The sequence below is a fragment of the Arachis hypogaea genome, chromosome 10 (assembly GCF_003086295.3).
Source record: "Arachis hypogaea cultivar Tifrunner chromosome 10, arahy.Tifrunner.gnm2.J5K5, whole genome shotgun sequence".
NCBI classification, from domain to species: domain Eukaryota; kingdom Viridiplantae; phylum Streptophyta; class Magnoliopsida; order Fabales; family Fabaceae; genus Arachis; species Arachis hypogaea.
Window position 1 is genome coordinate 9230662 of NC_092045.1, and position 16677 is coordinate 9247338.

The window sequence follows — 16677 nt, forward strand, 5'->3', positions numbered from 1 at the left end:
CTTAGGCGTACTCCATATGTCCTTCAAAATGGATTTTCTAGACATAGAAAAGAGTAAGAATTCACCTTAAATTCAGCTTGAAAAACCAAAATGAGGACGTGATAAACAAATGCTTACCTTGTTAGAATTTTGTATAAAAATGCAAGAATTAGCAAGAATGAACAAGGAGTTGTGCTTGAATGACTTGAATTCTTGAAGAATAAGTGAAGAACAATAGAAAAACTACTTCAATGTAGACTGAAAGAGTAGAAAATCCTCTCTTCCTCTCTCTAAAACACGGCAATTTATCTCTCTTTTTGTCTAATGTTTTCATCAAATTTTGCTAAATGATTCTCTTAAATAAAATGTTGAAGTTTGGCTTGATTTAATATGGTAAAAGGCTATGAAAAAACAGAGAAGAATGAGCTGAAAAATATGAAAGAAAGGGCATGATTCCTAGGAAGCATAGTCAGACTCATAATGACATATTTATCCACAGTTAATTACTCGGGATTAAAAACACTGTATAGAAGGGTAAATAGCAGAGATAATCTTGGCCATATGAGTGAGAGAGAGGAGCATGTTTCTTGAGAAACAAGCAAGAAAATTTGGGATCTCTAGAAAGTATTTGCAGAATACTAGTCAAAAATTCGCTTCCGATTAACTTTTACCGTGTGATAAAATAATGAGCGGCTGAGATTTATTCCTTTATAAAATCAAGAATGAATAACTAATAATAATCTTGGAACACAATTACCAAGATAGAAATTGCTTTTATCACTGATTCAGAGATTTTTTGTTGATAACTTTTTTTCAACGTGTGCAAAAATATCATTAAAAGTGAATTTCGGCTCAAAGAGTCTTTAGTGAGGAATAATGGACCAATGGAGAGTGGATATTTATTTCTACTAGTCAAATTTGACTTAAAGGAAGTAATTACTCTCATAAAGTCAAATTTAACCTGTTAATTACTATTTTTTAATTTATTTTCATTTTTTCCACCATTGGGACTGCCTTGCTAGTTCTTGATGGGCTGTGGTCACGAGTTTTGCGGAATAAATTACAAAATATCCAGAAAAATCAGTTTACCAAAAATCGAGTCCTTACATTATAATCTCCTTAAAAAAAATTGATCCTCAAAATATAGTACCTGTGAACAATTGTGGAAAAATTGTCCTCATAATAGTCTCTAACTTCAATGCGTACTCTTCGACTCAGTCTTGTCCCCAAGCAACTTTCACTAACTCTTAGTTGTTTGACACTCCAATCGACTATCTTGATGGGTGGTATTCGAAATGTCAAGTTATTCTGTATCTGTATTGTCTCAGGCTCTAGGTTATGACTCTCATCATGATTATATTTTCTAAACTGAAAGATGTGAAATACATCATGAAAATTGGATAGATAAGAAAGAAGAGCTATTTGTTAAGCTACCAAACCTACTCTCTTAAGAATCTGAAAATGACCTATATACCTAGGCTCAACTTCTTGGTCTTAAGACTACGACCTACTCCAGTGGTTAGTGTAATCTTAAGAAAAATATGGTCACTCTCACTAAACTCTAAAGGTTTTCTTATCCTATCGACATAGTTTTTCTGCCGGCTTTGGACCATTAGAATCTTTTCGCAAATAATTTTAATCTATTCCGTCGTTTCCTAAACTAATTCCGGTCCCAAAATATTAGATTCTTCTTCTTCGCACCAACATAGCGAAAATTGACATTTGCGCTCGTAAGGTACTTCATACAATGCCATCCTGATATTTGCATGAAACCTATTGTTGTAAGCAAACTCTACAAGCGGCAAATATCTATCCCAACTTCTCTTTTGTCCAATGCACAAGTCCTCGTCATATTTTTTAGGGTCTAAATAGTTATTTCTGACTGGCCGTTATTATGTGGGGTTGATAAGCTGTGCTCATGTGTATAGGTGGATTCCTAATGGCTTTTAAAGTGAATCTCGGGTCTCTGTTAGACATAATGTTGGATGGTATGCCGTGTAACCTGACTATTTTTCAAATATAGAGCTGTGCGAGTTTTTCCAGAGAATAGTCCATTCGAATCAGTAGAAAGTGGGCAGACCTAGTTAATCTATCCATTATTTATAAGTTGTGCTCATTGTATTATAAAGTTCATTATTTATATTCCTAAACTTTTAATATATTGGCACTAAATAAACTTAGAAAATATTTTGAAGTTAAGAAATTTGTTTTTGACATAATTGCTAATTGTGGTAGCACAAATAACTTTAACTACTAACCTATTTTGTGCAACAATACAATTTTTTAAAAAATATGAATAGAATACTTGAATTTGCTAAGATATTTCTTGTTTAAGTATTGCAAAGTATTAGAAGCTGCAAATTAAAATTTTGTAAATAATCTACGTTGACCTTGCAATTAAGCATAACTTACAAATTTGACTTTAAAAATGACTTGATTCACATTATATGTAAGTTTTAAAGTGTTGCCTTTATAAAAATTTACACAAATATTTTCAATTATTTATGTGAAAAATTTTATGTTAAATGAAAGTTTTTGCATCTTTTCAAACAACACTGGCTAATTCTTTTCTTCATCATTAAAGAATAATTATGAAATATAATGTCTACAAATTGAATTAAAGTAAATTAATATCTTGTATGATCAAAAATAAAATATGAATTCATTTATTTTAAATTATTTATACATAAAAAATATTAATTTAAAAATTATTTTAAAAATTTTTGTATAAATAATCAAATTTGAAATAAATAAACAAAAACTTTTAGAAATTAAAATAATTATATATAAATAATTTGAAAGAATTGTTTTAAAGTTATTTAAAAATTTTCAAAAATTGTTTTAGAAATTTTTAAACTATTTAGACATTATTTTATACTTTATTTTGAGAATTAATTTGTCTAAATTGAATATGTATATATTTAATAGCTATGTGTGAGTTAGTATTCTATGTCTATTGCCTCACAAAAATAAATATTAGAAAATATTTTACTTACTTTAAAATTTGAGAAACTAAAATCCTATTTTAAAAATCTTAGGACTGATAGGTAATTACACCAAATTTTTATGATTCTGGTTGTTCTTAATTTTTTCGACTCGAGCCAATTATAAATAGAATAAAACCTAAAATAGTCCTTAACAATTATTTTAAAAGACAACGAAATTTTTAACAAAAAAAATTTAATTTAGTCTCTGACAATTATCTCAAAAGAATAACGAGATTCTTATGCCCAAAAAATTTAAGTTGTTTTTTTATTTGTTACGAAAACTAATCAGTCTAAAAAAAATCACAAATCAAATTAAATATTTTTTTTGGATCTCATTATCTTTTCGAAGTAATTGTTGGACGGACTATTTTCTCTAGTAAATACTTGAGAGAAATAGGAAGGAAAATACAAAAACCCTCCGTATTATTCTTACCTCACATGCCGGCATAGCAGGGTTTCTGCGTGCGCTCCCTTCCATTGCTTCCCTTCACCACTAAACCAGCTCCGCCGAGCCACTCAATAATGGACCCTCCGATTCGTGACTCGGAGTCCAAACCTAAACCCCTCTCTGAAAACAAAGACGACGCCAACGTCGTCTTCATCGACACCAACCTCGACACTCACTTGGCCGTCCTCGTTTCCGATCACGATACGGTCTCCGACCTCAAAGGTCTTCCTTTCACACTTTTACTTTCTCTTTCTTCATTCTTCGGAGTTTATTATTTTTCAAATGCAGACTTTTTTCCTTCTCCAGTACAGTGCTCTGAATGTTTATGACTTTGTGCAGCTGTTACGACGTTCTGCATTAGCACTCTCAATGTTTGAGAAAATAGATAGCTTCGTTTTCTAGGTTGTGTCCCCAAAGATGCTTGCTTTGTTTTTTGTTTTTGTGTGTAGGAAACGAACTAAAATGTGTGTCTAGAAGTTTGGAACTGCAAAAACAAGAATAATCAGCCGTCTCGTTCATTGTTTTCATCTTCAAATACAAAAATAATAAAAAAAGAATGGTTAAGCCCGGTTTAGTAGTTTTTTTTATCGAAAAATGCTTGCAGCCCTAATTGTATATATTTAGAGTAGAACTGTTCCTATAAGTACAATGCATGTTTTGGTTTTAGTGTTCCTTGGATTAGGCACATTGAGTAGTTTTGTGAAATTCTGTATCGCTCAATTTTGAGAGTTGTCATGGCGTGCTGCATGAGGTGTTCCAAAAGGATGAAGATATGCTGTGGTGTCACTGCTGCTATTGTGATTTTGTTGGTGGTGATCCTGGTGATCTTGATCTTCACTGTCTTCAAGCAGAAGGACCCTACCGTCACCTTGCAGTCGGTTAAGGTTAAAGAGGCGAGTTTGGTTGTTTTCCCGGTTGAGGTAATAAACGTGTCCTTGGGCATATTGCTCACGGTTGAGAACCCCAACTATGGAAGCTTTAGTTACCACAACAGCACGGCTTATCTTAATTATCGTGGGAAGCTTTTGGCTACTGCCCCATTGCATGAGGACACACTTCCAGCTCGTGGATCTCTGAACATCAGCACTACTTTGAATTTCTATGCAGATGACATAATGAAGGTTCTGGATTTAGTGGCTGATCTTGTTAAAGGTGTTATAAATTTTACTTCAACAACCACCTTGGAAGGGCGTGTCAAGGTGCTGAACCTCTTCAAGAAGAAAGCCACTAGTTCCTCCTTTTGTGATATCTCTGTATTCGTACATGACAAGAGTGTTAATTCTACTTGTGAAATAGATGTCAAACTTTGACTAATATTGCGTCGAGGGAGACAGCTCAAGTATTGTATTGTTCAAGTCGTTAGTGTCTAAGCAACCCTTAGTTTCTATCCCTCTTGCAGTGGATTTGATATTGTCTGTGTGACTTTTCCTTCTAAGATTGCTTTTGAAACCTCAAGTGCATAAAGGCAGGCTTCTCTAGTATATACTTCATAATCATTGTTATATTTAAAATCTCCTAGCATTTATAACTCGCTATTGTCTTCTCCGCTATACTTTTCTAATCCTTGCTTAAATATGCACATAATTATTTCAGAGTTCTGACATTCTGTGTACATGGCATATGTATGAATTTTTTATATACAGAGCGAATTTTGTCAGAACATGCATCATGCTTTCCCAAACTTGGGCAGATACAGATTCATGCAATGAAGGTATATCGTAGTAGATCCTGTTGACTCTCTTTTGCTAGTCAAGGTATGGTTGTATTCCTATTGATTATAACATTATTTTGCTAATTTGCAGGTAAAGCGCAAAGGGTACTTTTATCACCTATCTGATTCCATGTTTGTAAAAAGTGCCTTCTATGGTTTCAACAAGAGCTGGTTTCTTTGTGTGGATGCTTCTCCATTAGGCGAGCGTGGTCAAAATGATTGTTCTGGTTCTCATAGCCAGAAGATACTTCTTGGCAATTCAGATAATGCCTTGACTGGTTTGATCAATGATGAGAAAGAAGAACATGATTTTGTGAATCCATCTGATAAAGCTGTTAAGGATGATAACGTTGTATGCGAAGATGAAATGTCAAAATCTGTGTCTAGTGCAAAGGAAAAACAGAAGAGTACAAGGAAAGAAGATGATACTCTGGAATATGATGCTTCTATTTTTAGGCCAGGCAATGATACTCTTCAAAGGGAGATTGAGGTTATGGCAGACCCTTCATTAAATGCAACTAAAGAAGTAATCATTGAAAGTGAAGTTCTAAAGGAGCATCAGCACAATGAATTCAATAATAATAACGCGACAATTGGCATTGGTACTGAGTCAATGAAAGAGGCTTCTGAACCTGTACGTGCTACAAATAAGCAGAAGAAAAGTAAAAGATCTTTGATTCATGATGCTGATGTTATGCAGAAGAAAGGGAAGAAGAGATCATCAAATTCTCATGAGACACATTTGACTTCATTCAGGAAAGATGCAGAAGCATATCCTTCCAACATTCAAGGGGGTGTTGAAGAGGAAGTTTATGAAAATGGTATAGTCTCTAAAGGTAATATACTACTCAAGGAACGGTTGAAAGTAGACATTATACTTGTCTTATTGGGTGGTAAACTTGTGTCATATTAATATGAATTTGATATGTATGTTTGTAATAATTGAAAAGCTATGTTACGAGATTGGAAGGCTATGCCTTATGGAGGACTTTCCCTCATAGACGTGTTGCGAGGTTGGAAAGCTATGATTTATAGATAGATCTTTTGTTTTGTTTTGATTTTGTATAGAGGAACCCTTATCCCCAATTTGTATTATCCTTCTCATTTTATTGAATCTCTCTTTTTCTTTTAATAAAAAAGATTAATAATTGAAATAAATAAATGCTAAATCTACTGATCCTTTATTATTTTTTTTTTATCCTTGGTAGATATCAGCATGAGCAAACCTACGCTTGAAAAAATGGAGATTGGAACTGATGCATCCTTAGAAGGCATTCCATCTAAAGTAAACAACCGTACTGTTGTTGAAACAAAATTACAACCTTCTGGTGTAAAGGAGCCAAAGGAACCCAAGCAGTTGAATGAAGATAATTTGAATATTGTTCTTGACCTGTGCAATGAAAGTGAGGTTGGTTTGACTGATAGAACTGAAGGAAGAAGAGAAGTATTACAAGATGATCCTAAGCCAATGCAGTTGGAAGAGTGTACACCATCTGAACAGAATAATAACACTGAAGCAAATATCAAAGAATCAAATGTGGCTCCAAAACCTGTTGATAGGAATGAGATGGGTGAACCTGTAAAATCTGAGAAAAAGAAGAGAAGGAAGAGAAAAGATATGGATTTGGATGAGAGTGCATCTAGAAAAGAGTGCACACCATCTAAACAGAATAACACAGATGCAAACGTCAATGACTTAAATGTGACTTCAAAAGTTGTGCTTGGAATAGAAAAATCAGAGAAGAAGAAAAGAAAGACAAGAAAACATAAGGATTCAGATGTAGAAACAACAGTTGGGGAAGGTATTGGCCCTACTGATGCTTCTGATAGCAAGATTGTTATTGTAAAGTCTCTTAAATCATCTGATTGTAATCCAGCATTGGGAGATATTGGAGCAGAGGAAAACCCTTTAAATCATACAGAAGTGGGAATTATACAGCAGGCAGAGATGAAAGGCACTGTTGTTTCAGCTATTGAAAAGGATGATGCTTCTGGAGCTGATAATCCTGGTTCCTTGGAGCAAATTGAAACTATAGCCAATGCTGAACATGTGGACAAGACACGCAGAAAGAAATCAAACAAGAAGCAAAGCACTAAATCAAAGAGTTCATCAAATATGATGACAAACGATGTTAATCCAGCATCGGGAGATATTGGAGCAGAGGAAAACACTTTAAATCATACAGAAGTGGGAATTATACAGCAGGCAGAGATGAAAGGCACTGTTGTTTCAGCTACTGAAAAGGATGATGCTTCTGGAGCTGATAATCCTGGTTCCTTGGAACAAATTGAAACTATAGCCAATGCTGAACATGTGGACAAGACATGCAGAAAGAAATCAAACAAGAAGCAAAGCACTAAATCAAAAAGTTCATCAAATATTCCTACAAACGATGTTAATCCAGCATCGGGAGATATTGGAGCAGAGGAAAACCCTTTAAATCGTACAGAAGTGGGAATTATACAGCAGGCAGAGATGAAAGGCACTGTTGTTTCAGCTACTGAAAAGGATGATGCTTCTGGAGCTGATAATCCTGGTTCCTTGGAACAAATTGAAACTATAGCCAATGCTGAACATGTGGACAAGACACGCAGAAAGAAATCAAACAAGAAGCAAAGCACTAAATCAAAGAGTTCATCAAATATGCTAACAAACGATGTTAATGATAGTCAGAAGCCATCGCCATCTTCTGATATTGGAACACTTGCTAGCCCTAATGTGTCCCTGTTTCCATCAAATACTGCTGAAGGAATTGACAACCTGGCTCCTGTTGAAGCTAATGATGCTGCTAAAGATTCAACATTTTCATGTGAAGAGAAAGATGAAAAGAATTTGGAAGCATATTTGGAAGATGACAGGGTTAATGTTGAGCAACAGTCTCCATCCCAGCAAGTGCAGCACAGAAGTCACCTTGATAAGATGGTACCAAATGTGCGCAAGACAAAAAGAGACGCAAAGTTGTCTAGTCAGTCTAACAGTGATATATCCTCAATTAGAGAAAAAGGAAAGCCTCGAGCCAGTGCTCCCGGAAAAAGCATGGATTTAGCAGAGATGGAAGGCACTGTTGTTTCAGCTACTGAAAAGGATGATGCTTCTGGAGCTGATAATCCTGGTCCTTTGGAACAAATTGAAACTATTGCCAATGCTGAACATGTGGACAAGACACGCAGAAAGAAATCGAACAAGAAGCAAAGCACTAAATCAAAGAGTTCATCAAATATGCTAACAAATGATGTTAATGATAGTCAGAAGCCATCACCATCTTCTGATATTGGAACACTTGCTAGCCCTAATGTGTCCCTGTTTCCATCAAATACTGCTGAAGGAATTGACAACCTGGCTCCTGTTGAAGCTAATGATGCTGCTAAAGATTCAACATTTTCATGTGAAGAGAAAGATGAAAAGAATTTGGAAGCATCTTTGGAAGATGACAGGGTTAATGTTGAGCAACAATCTCCATCCCAGCAAGTGCAGCACAGAAGTCACCTTGATAAGATGGTACCAAATGTGCGCAAGACAAAAAGAGACGCAAAGTTGTCTAGTCAGTCTAACAGTGATCTATCCTCAATTAGAGAAAAAGGAAAGCCTCGAGCCAATGCTTCCGGAAAAAGTATGGATTCAGCAGATCATCTTCCAATATCAAGCCCAACGATGAAAGGTTCCAAGAAAGTGATTCACAAGAAAGCAGGAAAATCTTTAGTGAATAATGCCAGGGAAGTAAAGGGTAAAACAAATCAGAAGAAGAGTTTGTTATCAGGAGCAATCTTCAAAGATGATAGCAGTGACACTTCTAAAGATGCAGATAAAGTTGATATGTCTGATGCCAGCACTAAAAGTCCATCTGCAAATTCACTCTTGTCTGATTTTTCAGATGGTGATATCAGCGAAGGTCAGGAATCACAATCAAATTGTATCTGAAATATCATATTGTAATTGAGAATCTGCCTTTATGTTAGATGATACATTGCATTAAACTTTTTTTTAATGCTTGTGGATTATGAAGTTTCTGACACTGATAATTTTTTTTATCATTCTGAAGTTGAACATGTAGGAAATTGATTATTGAATTTTGTCCTACTATGTTCTTTTTAATAGCTGGAAATATCTAGGTGCTCATTTATTATGGTTGATTGTTTGCGGATGTCATCCGTGGAAGTTGAGAAGAAAAGCTTGTTTCTTCCCCTCGTATTTTGAGCATTTTTAAGTTATGTTCTCATGATTTTAATTAGTCAGTGTTTTGTGATGATTGGATGGCCACCATGGATAAATTCAATTCAGATTTTTGTAATTAGGACTTGTCCGTTTCTATTCCGAGATATTGTATGTCCAAGGTATGAAACCATTTAGCATAGTCAACTATCCTCTTTCTTATAGATTATTTTGGGGACAATATTTTTCTTTCAACTAACGAGGACACTTGAGGTAGCTGTGTTTTTATCTTATATTCACCTAGTCCTAAACATCATGTTGGTTCTAATATCTTCAAATTCCTGTCTGCTAATTGTTATATCATCTTCACCCATACTGATTGTTGCATCTGTTTTTGTGTGCGCATAAAGTTGGTGATATAGAATTAGAATAAGTGTTCTTGATGATAAGTGTTCTTGATGATTCTTGTGCCGATTTCACTCGCAGAGAAATAGTACTTTCCTGAAATTTGGAACTAATTATCTTTTTGAATAAAATTTGTTCAGATTCACATGGTGGGAAAAGACTGGAAAGTGGTGAACAAAATGATTTTAATGAAAGGTACGGTACTGAATTGTATTTCTGCTGCGGCTATAAGCAGCAAAGTCCCCCCCTCCCTCTCTCTCTCTCTCTCTCTCTCTCTCTCTCTCTCTATCTCTCTCTCTCTCTCATTATTTTCATTGTGTAGATTCTTGAATCTTGACACTCTAGTATTAAATTTGACCGACTTTAAGCCGAACTTATAGTTGACAAAGAAGATTATGGATTTATGGTTATCATATTACCAAAGCATAGCTACACTTTTGAGTATAATAATGCTGAAATCTAAGGCATTTGATTAATCAAATGATGCTGAATAATCATGAAACAAAGAATTATAAGGGGCATTTGGAAATAGCTGGCAAGATCATGCTGCTAAAAAATGGTTAGTTTGAAATTATGAACTTCCACTCTTTCACCATAATTACATCATTGCAGCAAACCGTAGGTGTTTCAGAGGCTTTGCGATGTTTTGGTTAAAGTTTCATCAGGCATATTTGTATGTTACATAATTAACATATCAGCAAATTGAGTTATGAAGCATTTTACATTGTGCAGCATGTCAACCATTAAAGGGAAGCCGATTGATCATGTTTTCAGAAGTTCGAGCAGGTATAAGAAGGCCAGAATAACTGCATCTCAGTTGGAAGAATCTGAAAGCCAACCGGAGTTTGTTCCAGATAGCCTTGCTGAGTAACATGTAATCTCAAGTTTCAGCTGAAAAGGGCAGAAGAAACACCACTTAACCACAGCACTGTGGTCCTTTTTAGTGTTCTATTTTTACTTATGGATCATGCATCTAGTTGCCTCCATTTTTTGTTGCTGCTGATACTGGGTTTAATTTAATTCCTTTTTTGCTTCTCAGCATCTTTCCAAACACAAATTGATGTTGAAGTTCTTCACTATTACCTGTGCTCTCTTTTGTCAAAAATACTTCAAATTTATTGATATATGATGCAAGATGTTTTGAGCCATTTGCAAACCATTAGGAAGTGTAATATCCCTTCTGTTTCACAAGAGTAAAATAAACTAAACAGCATTGTAATAGAAGGAACAGAAAATTTACATACTAGAAGATGAATCTAGAGTGACTAAATTAGATTCATCTGGAATAGCTCAAGATTATTTTGAAGAGTCGCGAGATCCGCCGGAGGAACTAGAAGATATTCCGGTGAAATTAGACACCACTAACAACATGCTGTCTAGAACAGTGACTGAGAAAGAGGTCAAGGAAGTAGGTCACACCAATTAGTCTAAGTAGTGTTTTTTAGAAAATTGTTTCCAAAGTTTTGATTCACATATTTGCAATATGATATAAATAAAGCGATCAGTGATAACCAAAGTGTTTTCATTAAAGATCAACTCATTATTGTTAATGTTTTAATTGCTCATGAGTATATACATTGTCTTAAGAACAAGACCCAGCACTCAAACTGGAAAGAAAAGAAAAGAAAAGTTTGATAATATGCAGCATCCATTCATCCAGTGATTACATACAAAGTTACAAGCGAGTTGATACAATAAAGAGCATTCGATGAAGCATGAACAAAAAAGGTGAGAGTCACTGAGATCTCATCCTGTTGAGTTGGTTCAAAGCAGGCTGCAAGATATTGTAAAGAACCCAAAGAATTGCAGGTGCCACAACAAACAGTAGAAGCTGACCCCTGTTGTCACTCGCAGCATCAGCAGCATTGCTAACTGCCGCTGATGCCTCGGGTGTCCACAAAATCCCTGATGCTGAAAGCCCACCAAGCCCAAGCCCAAGCCCAACAATGACCCCTTTGCTGCTCCTCATGCGGTTCAGCTGGTTAAGTGCTGGCTGCAGGATGTTGAAAAGAACCCATGCAATTGCCGGAATTATGGGCAGCAACAGTGCAAGCCCACGGTTGTCGCCGTCTGCTATGTCGGCGATTTGCTGTGCCGCGAAGGCGGCGTCGGAGGCTCCAAGGGTGGAGAAGATAGCACCAGCTATGGCAGTTCCTGCCATGGAAGTTGAAAGGTTGACGGGATTGGAGCTTTTTGTGGTGGCAAGTCCCTTTGGGAGGTTCTCAAGGGAAAGGAGGGAAAAAGCGGGCCTTGAAGAAGAAGATGTGGGCTTTGGAAACTTGGGTGAGTTTGTGTTAAGGAACTTTGCATTAACCATGGCCATTGTTGCTATTGTTGCTGCCATTTGATGAGAGAACCTGAAAGCTTTCTTGCTAGATGAGAACCTCAAGTGGAAACTTCTTTGAGTGTTGAATTGTGACTAGGATTTGGAATATTAGAAGGTAAGGCTTAGTTGGAGAATTTTGGGCCAATGAGATTGTCATCTCTGGATTCTTCTCTTATCACAACAATGCTATTTCGGCTCATTTGGACCTCATGTTCCTTAGCTTCTTATCACTTCACATGCTTGCACAAAATGCAATATATCATTTCCCTCTTTTGTTATTTTTACTTTTCTTTTTTTTTTCTTTTATACATTAACAATGAATTATATCATGTATATATAATTCTTTTATAAGAAATATATATTAATTAAGTATATTATTATATTATCATTGTAATTTGAAACGACAACTTTTTTTTTTCTAATATGTAATAATTACTATTAAAGAATATTTTGTAAAATATAATTTAATTTATATAAACTAATATGAAGTCAACCGTAGCTTAAGGTAGAATTCACCAAAAATTTATAAATGGACTAAAGAGTAGTTTGTTTTATTCTTATAGAAAAATGTAAGTTGAATAAAATAGAGAAGCCACCAAGAGGGAATTTGCTTAAAATATCTTTATACTCATAGTGCATGAAACTAATCCAAGTTCAAAAGTTTACACTTTGGTCCAATTGTGATTCCAGCAATTTGAAAACATTGGCCGTGGTGAGACTCTGAGGTTAGTGGATAATCTAACCAAATAGTAAAATCAAGATAAAAACGAGCAGTCTAAACAATATTGTCACAAAAGAAATAAAAATAATAAAATTTCATAAATCTTGTGTGTATTCATTGAATAACTCGCCACCATCTTTTGACCTATGCTTATGAAGTAATGTATGATCCACATCCGTTCCTAGTTAAGCTGAGATGTACAATGATTTAATGGGGAAAGTCTGGGTTTCTAAAGGAAAGAACAAAAATAATTTCCTATTACTAACATCACATAGGCTTCAAAAATCGTTGTCTCTATTTTCACGTTATTATCATAGGATAATGTACAACATGCCAGAGAATCTAGGTAACTAAGTTTAAACTAAATAAATAAACAAATTCTTATCTATATCCTGGTCCTGATTGATCTTCAAACAAGTCCTCTGGGGGGTCATAGATGATCATATCTGGGAAAATCTCCAAGAAGTCATCTTTTACTTTCTCTCTCAATTCTGGATAAGGAAGAAGCCCTTTTAATATCACGCGAAACGGCAGTGAAAGAGGGGGCTCAGGGGATTGTCTCATTTTTTCATATATGTCCATTGCCTCAGACAGCAATCCGCTATCTAGAAAAGCTCTAATGATGTCTCCGAATGTATGCTGATCAAAGAGGACATGCTCGCTTTCCAAATCTTGCCATACCCTCTTTGCTTCTTCCACCCTTTTGTTTCTTGCCAGCATCATAAGCATGTCCCTGTAAAAGAACATGTCTGGCCGGTACCATATTTCTTTGCGCACTATATCATACAACTGAGAAATGAATGATTTGTCAGAAAAAGCATACAGATATAATAAAGGACAAAACTCTTTCAATATGAGCAACCATTAGCCGTTGCCGATCAAAAGATCAGAATAAATACCGTAACTAAATCTAAATCATCAGTTCATCACCATGTATTCAGTAATTAAAATGAGTATTAAAAGGTAAATAAATTGCTCTCATAGTTTCACTGAGGCTAAACAGGCAATATTTAAGAGCATGAAACAAATTTCAATACAACCAAATATATTGCCCGAATGACTTAAAGAAATTAGTATACGGAAGAAGCTGAACAATCAATTTCCAAAATTAAATTTCAAAATAAATAAACTTCCAGTTCATCTTGTAGCAATGAACTTGCCATAGCATCAAACTTAGGCTTAGTTTGGTAACTTTTCAAAAGTAGCTTATAAAAGCTAGCTTTTAAAAGATAGCTTTTTAAAAGTTGTAACATTTATATTTGATAAAATAAATTAAAAATGGCTTTCAATAAGCACAAGCAACAACAATTGCGTTTGGTAAAATAGCTTTTAAAATTTAAAATTACTATCATAGACATAGATATGGGAAAACTATAACAAGTTATTGAAAGAAAAAACTCTCCATAAGAATACACAAAGAAAACAAGAAAAAAGAAACAGCAAACACCATAACTGCCCTAAAACCCTCCTACGAAAACCTCCTTCAATAAAACAACTGCAATAAAAAATAAGCAGAGAAAACAATCCTTTTCCCCTTGAAAAAGCTTGTTCTCTTACTACTACTACTACTAAATAATTAATAATAATAATAAACTTAATTATACCTTCTAAATGAAGAGGTGAATGTTGACCACTTAAACCCACTAGCATTTCTAAAAGGCCTAACAGAAATTACTGCCTCATTCAAATACTAGCAAGCCAGAATTTGCATTTTCAGAACCAACATCAATTAAGTTTCCACCAAACGCAAACTATCATTACACTCTACGAGCTTCCATCAAACTCAAGAAACTATTACTGCACTCTTTCTTTTTTTTCTCAAAATTATTACTGCTCTATTTGAGTATTTGTTGGTAAAGGAAAGATAACATTTTACAGGCATGATCAAACAATGTTATAGAGCCAAATCCATTGCAAAAACATCATTGCTGCAGAACTGAAATATAAGAGCATACTTTCATACTGAATATTTTTTTAATAAAAGAAGAGCATCATTAAGATTTTAGACTGAGAGAAAAATAATACAAAAAGATAGAAGGATAAGAAATCCTCCTTACAAGAGCAAGAAAAACAAAAAAGAAATAAAAGAAAAAGTCAATTCTAAAGTGTCACTTCCCAATCACTCAACAGATATGAGAGGGAAAGTCTAATAATGAGCTTTACACCAAATAGAGGCTAAGCATCTAATCCTTTCCCAAAAAACTTGCTTGTCTGAAAAATCTACCATTGAAGTTGCATGAATTACACTCAAACCAATTAGGGCAGACAATAACGTATACTATACCATTATGTTCTGACACTATTGAAATCTTAAATAAATCATTCTTTACACATTAAACCAAAAAAAATGGGGCTCGGGAATCAAAACTACGCTAAGACCACCTCAGCACATCCCATATAAGTCAGTATGACAACAAATTACAACTTATTCCCTTTCTTTGTTGACAAAAGAAGATTTCCTTATGATTCTACCACTTCTCTCCGACAAATTGCACCAAATCACTACGAATACTGAAGACACCTATATTAGAATATATAATCATTAATGTGCCTCTATGTAACAACTTAAGTTTCTGCGATAAATGGTTCTGGGTATCAAAGATTCTATTGAACAATAGGTCTATAGCTTGATCTTTGTTATTCCAAAAATGGACCTATGCTAGTTCATGCTTTAATCCCAAAATGGAATCTTGTGTGAGAGACATATTAGATATATAACCATTCATAAGCCTCTATCTAACCGCATAAACTTTTAGGATAAGTGGTTCTATGACAACCCAAAGGGCATTGCATTCTTTATCCCTCCATCTTCCCTAATTCTCTAAAACGAAATATCATCACATTTAATAATATCATACGCCCACACTTATCCAAGGAGAATTCAAAAATTCCTAAACAAAACTAACCATCCGTAGCAATGGCAATACAACTAAATGAAGAACTGGAAACAGTCTCAAACTCTCACTAACTACCTTAAGTTTCAAAGTCTCCATAACCTGCATACTGAATCGAATTTCCCTCTCAATTGTAAGCTAAAAGACCAAAGAAACTGTACCAACGTGGTTTTAGGTGAGCAAAATCGCAAACTTTCGTCATATTCAGGAGGAAAATCAAATCAAGTTCTAACCTAATAACCGTACGAGTAACGAAGTTGCATCATATAAAAATAAATAAAAAAAGAAGAAGAAGAAACCTTCATGGAGAGGAAGACCTGGTCCTGTCTCTGGAACTCGGCGAGGACGGCGACAAGGTCGGACTTGAGAAGGCGAGAGACGTGCGACGCGACGAAGCGGTCGAGGCGGAGCGGATCGGAGCGAAGGCGCTTGAGTTCTTTAGCGGCGATGAGGGCTTCTTTGCCCATCTCTTTCTTGCGCCTCCATATGGACAGGCTTGGTTTGGACGCCGAACCGGAAACGAACTGGCGAGGGTGTAAGGCGGTTCGGGTGGCCAAAGAAGCAGCTCTTCGTACTGCACGACGCAGCATAATGATGATACGAGCACTGCTGCTTTGATGGTTGATTGTTTTCTCTTTTGCTGCACCTGGTGAGGGGTTTTGATTTTTCTTTTCCTTTTCCTTTTCCTTTTCAAGTGAGGAAAATTCAGCAGCTTTGGGAGGGTTTTTGTTTTCTCGGGATTTTGAAGTTGGGGTGGGCAAGGGTTTTTTTTTTTTTTGGTGACTGTGCAAGGGGGATTTGAGAAAGAGTGGAATACAATTAGAGATTCAAATTAAATTAGGTTAGATACTTATATTAGAAATGAAATTTGACAACTTTTCATCATTTTTAGTATTTGGATATTTTTGGAGTAAATTCTAAGTGGTTTTTGAGATTTGTAAGATTATTAAATGTGATTTTCGGTATTTTAATTTTTTTGACAATGAGTAAGTTATCACAGTGCTCATGTGACATTATTTTGTCACGTTAGAGAATTTTTTCACTATTCTTCTTCTT

At 35.1% G+C, this 16677-nt stretch overlaps 3 protein-coding genes across 4 annotated transcripts; 1 reads left to right on the forward strand and 2 right to left on the reverse strand.

The window, feature by feature from the left end:
• The first annotated feature begins 3365 nt into the window (after nt 1-3365).
• On the forward strand, nt 3366-10828 carry LOC112715091 (uncharacterized). The gene is made up of 6 exons (XM_029289588.2): nt 3366-3636; nt 5058-5125; nt 5217-5961; nt 6334-9015; nt 9821-9875; nt 10413-10828. The coding sequence occupies exons 1-6, from the start codon at nt 3489-3491 to the stop codon at nt 10549-10551; spliced, it is 3837 nt and encodes a 1278-aa protein (XP_029145421.1). The 5' UTR covers nt 3366-3488; the 3' UTR covers nt 10552-10828.
• Nucleotides 10829-11310: 482 nt separating this feature from the next.
• LOC112715093 (photosystem II reaction center proteins PsbY, chloroplastic) lies at nt 11311-12807 on the reverse strand. The gene has a single exon (XM_025766849.3). The coding sequence runs from the start codon at nt 12022-12024 to the stop codon at nt 11416-11418; it is 609 nt and encodes a 202-aa protein (XP_025622634.1). The 5' UTR covers nt 12025-12807; the 3' UTR covers nt 11311-11415.
• Nucleotides 12807-16442, reverse strand: LOC112715094 (pentatricopeptide repeat-containing protein At1g62350). 2 transcript variants are annotated; one of them, XM_025766850.3, is made up of 2 exons: nt 15921-16442; nt 12807-13516 (listed from the first exon to the last, which is right to left on the reverse strand). In XM_025766850.3, the coding sequence occupies exons 1-2, from the start codon at nt 16209-16211 to the stop codon at nt 13109-13111; spliced, it is 699 nt and encodes a 232-aa protein (XP_025622635.1). In that variant the 5' UTR covers nt 16212-16442; the 3' UTR covers nt 12807-13108. The 2 variants fall into 2 exon arrangements, with proteins under 2 accessions (XP_025622635.1, XP_025622636.1); XM_025766851.2 differs by having other exon boundaries at nt 15939-16354.
• Between the last annotated feature and the right edge of the window lie 235 nt (nt 16443-16677).

Bases quoted from the DNA above. Each gene is read 5' to 3' on its own strand.
- LOC112715091 (XM_029289588.2), top strand. From the start codon at position 3,489: ATGGACCCTCCGATTCGTGACTCGGAGTCCAAACCTAAACCCCTCTCT. The intron at 5,126-5,216 runs GTATATCGTAGT...GCTAATTTGCAG, and splicing joins TACAGATTCATGCAATGAAG to GTAAAGCGCAAAGGGTACTT. The intron at 9,876-10,412 runs GTACGGTACTGA...TACATTGTGCAG, and splicing joins CAAAATGATTTTAATGAAAG to CATGTCAACCATTAAAGGGA.
- LOC112715093 (XM_025766849.3), bottom strand. From the start codon at position 12,024: ATGGCAGCAACAATAGCAACAATGGCCATGGTTAATGCAAAGTTCCTT.
- LOC112715094 (XM_025766850.3), bottom strand. From the start codon at position 16,211: ATGCTGCGTCGTGCAGTACGAAGAGCTGCTTCTTTGGCCACCCGAACC. The intron at 13,517-15,920 runs GTTTCTTCTTCT...TTCATTTCTCAG, and splicing joins AGGTCTTCCTCTCCATGAAG to TTGTATGATATAGTGCGCAA.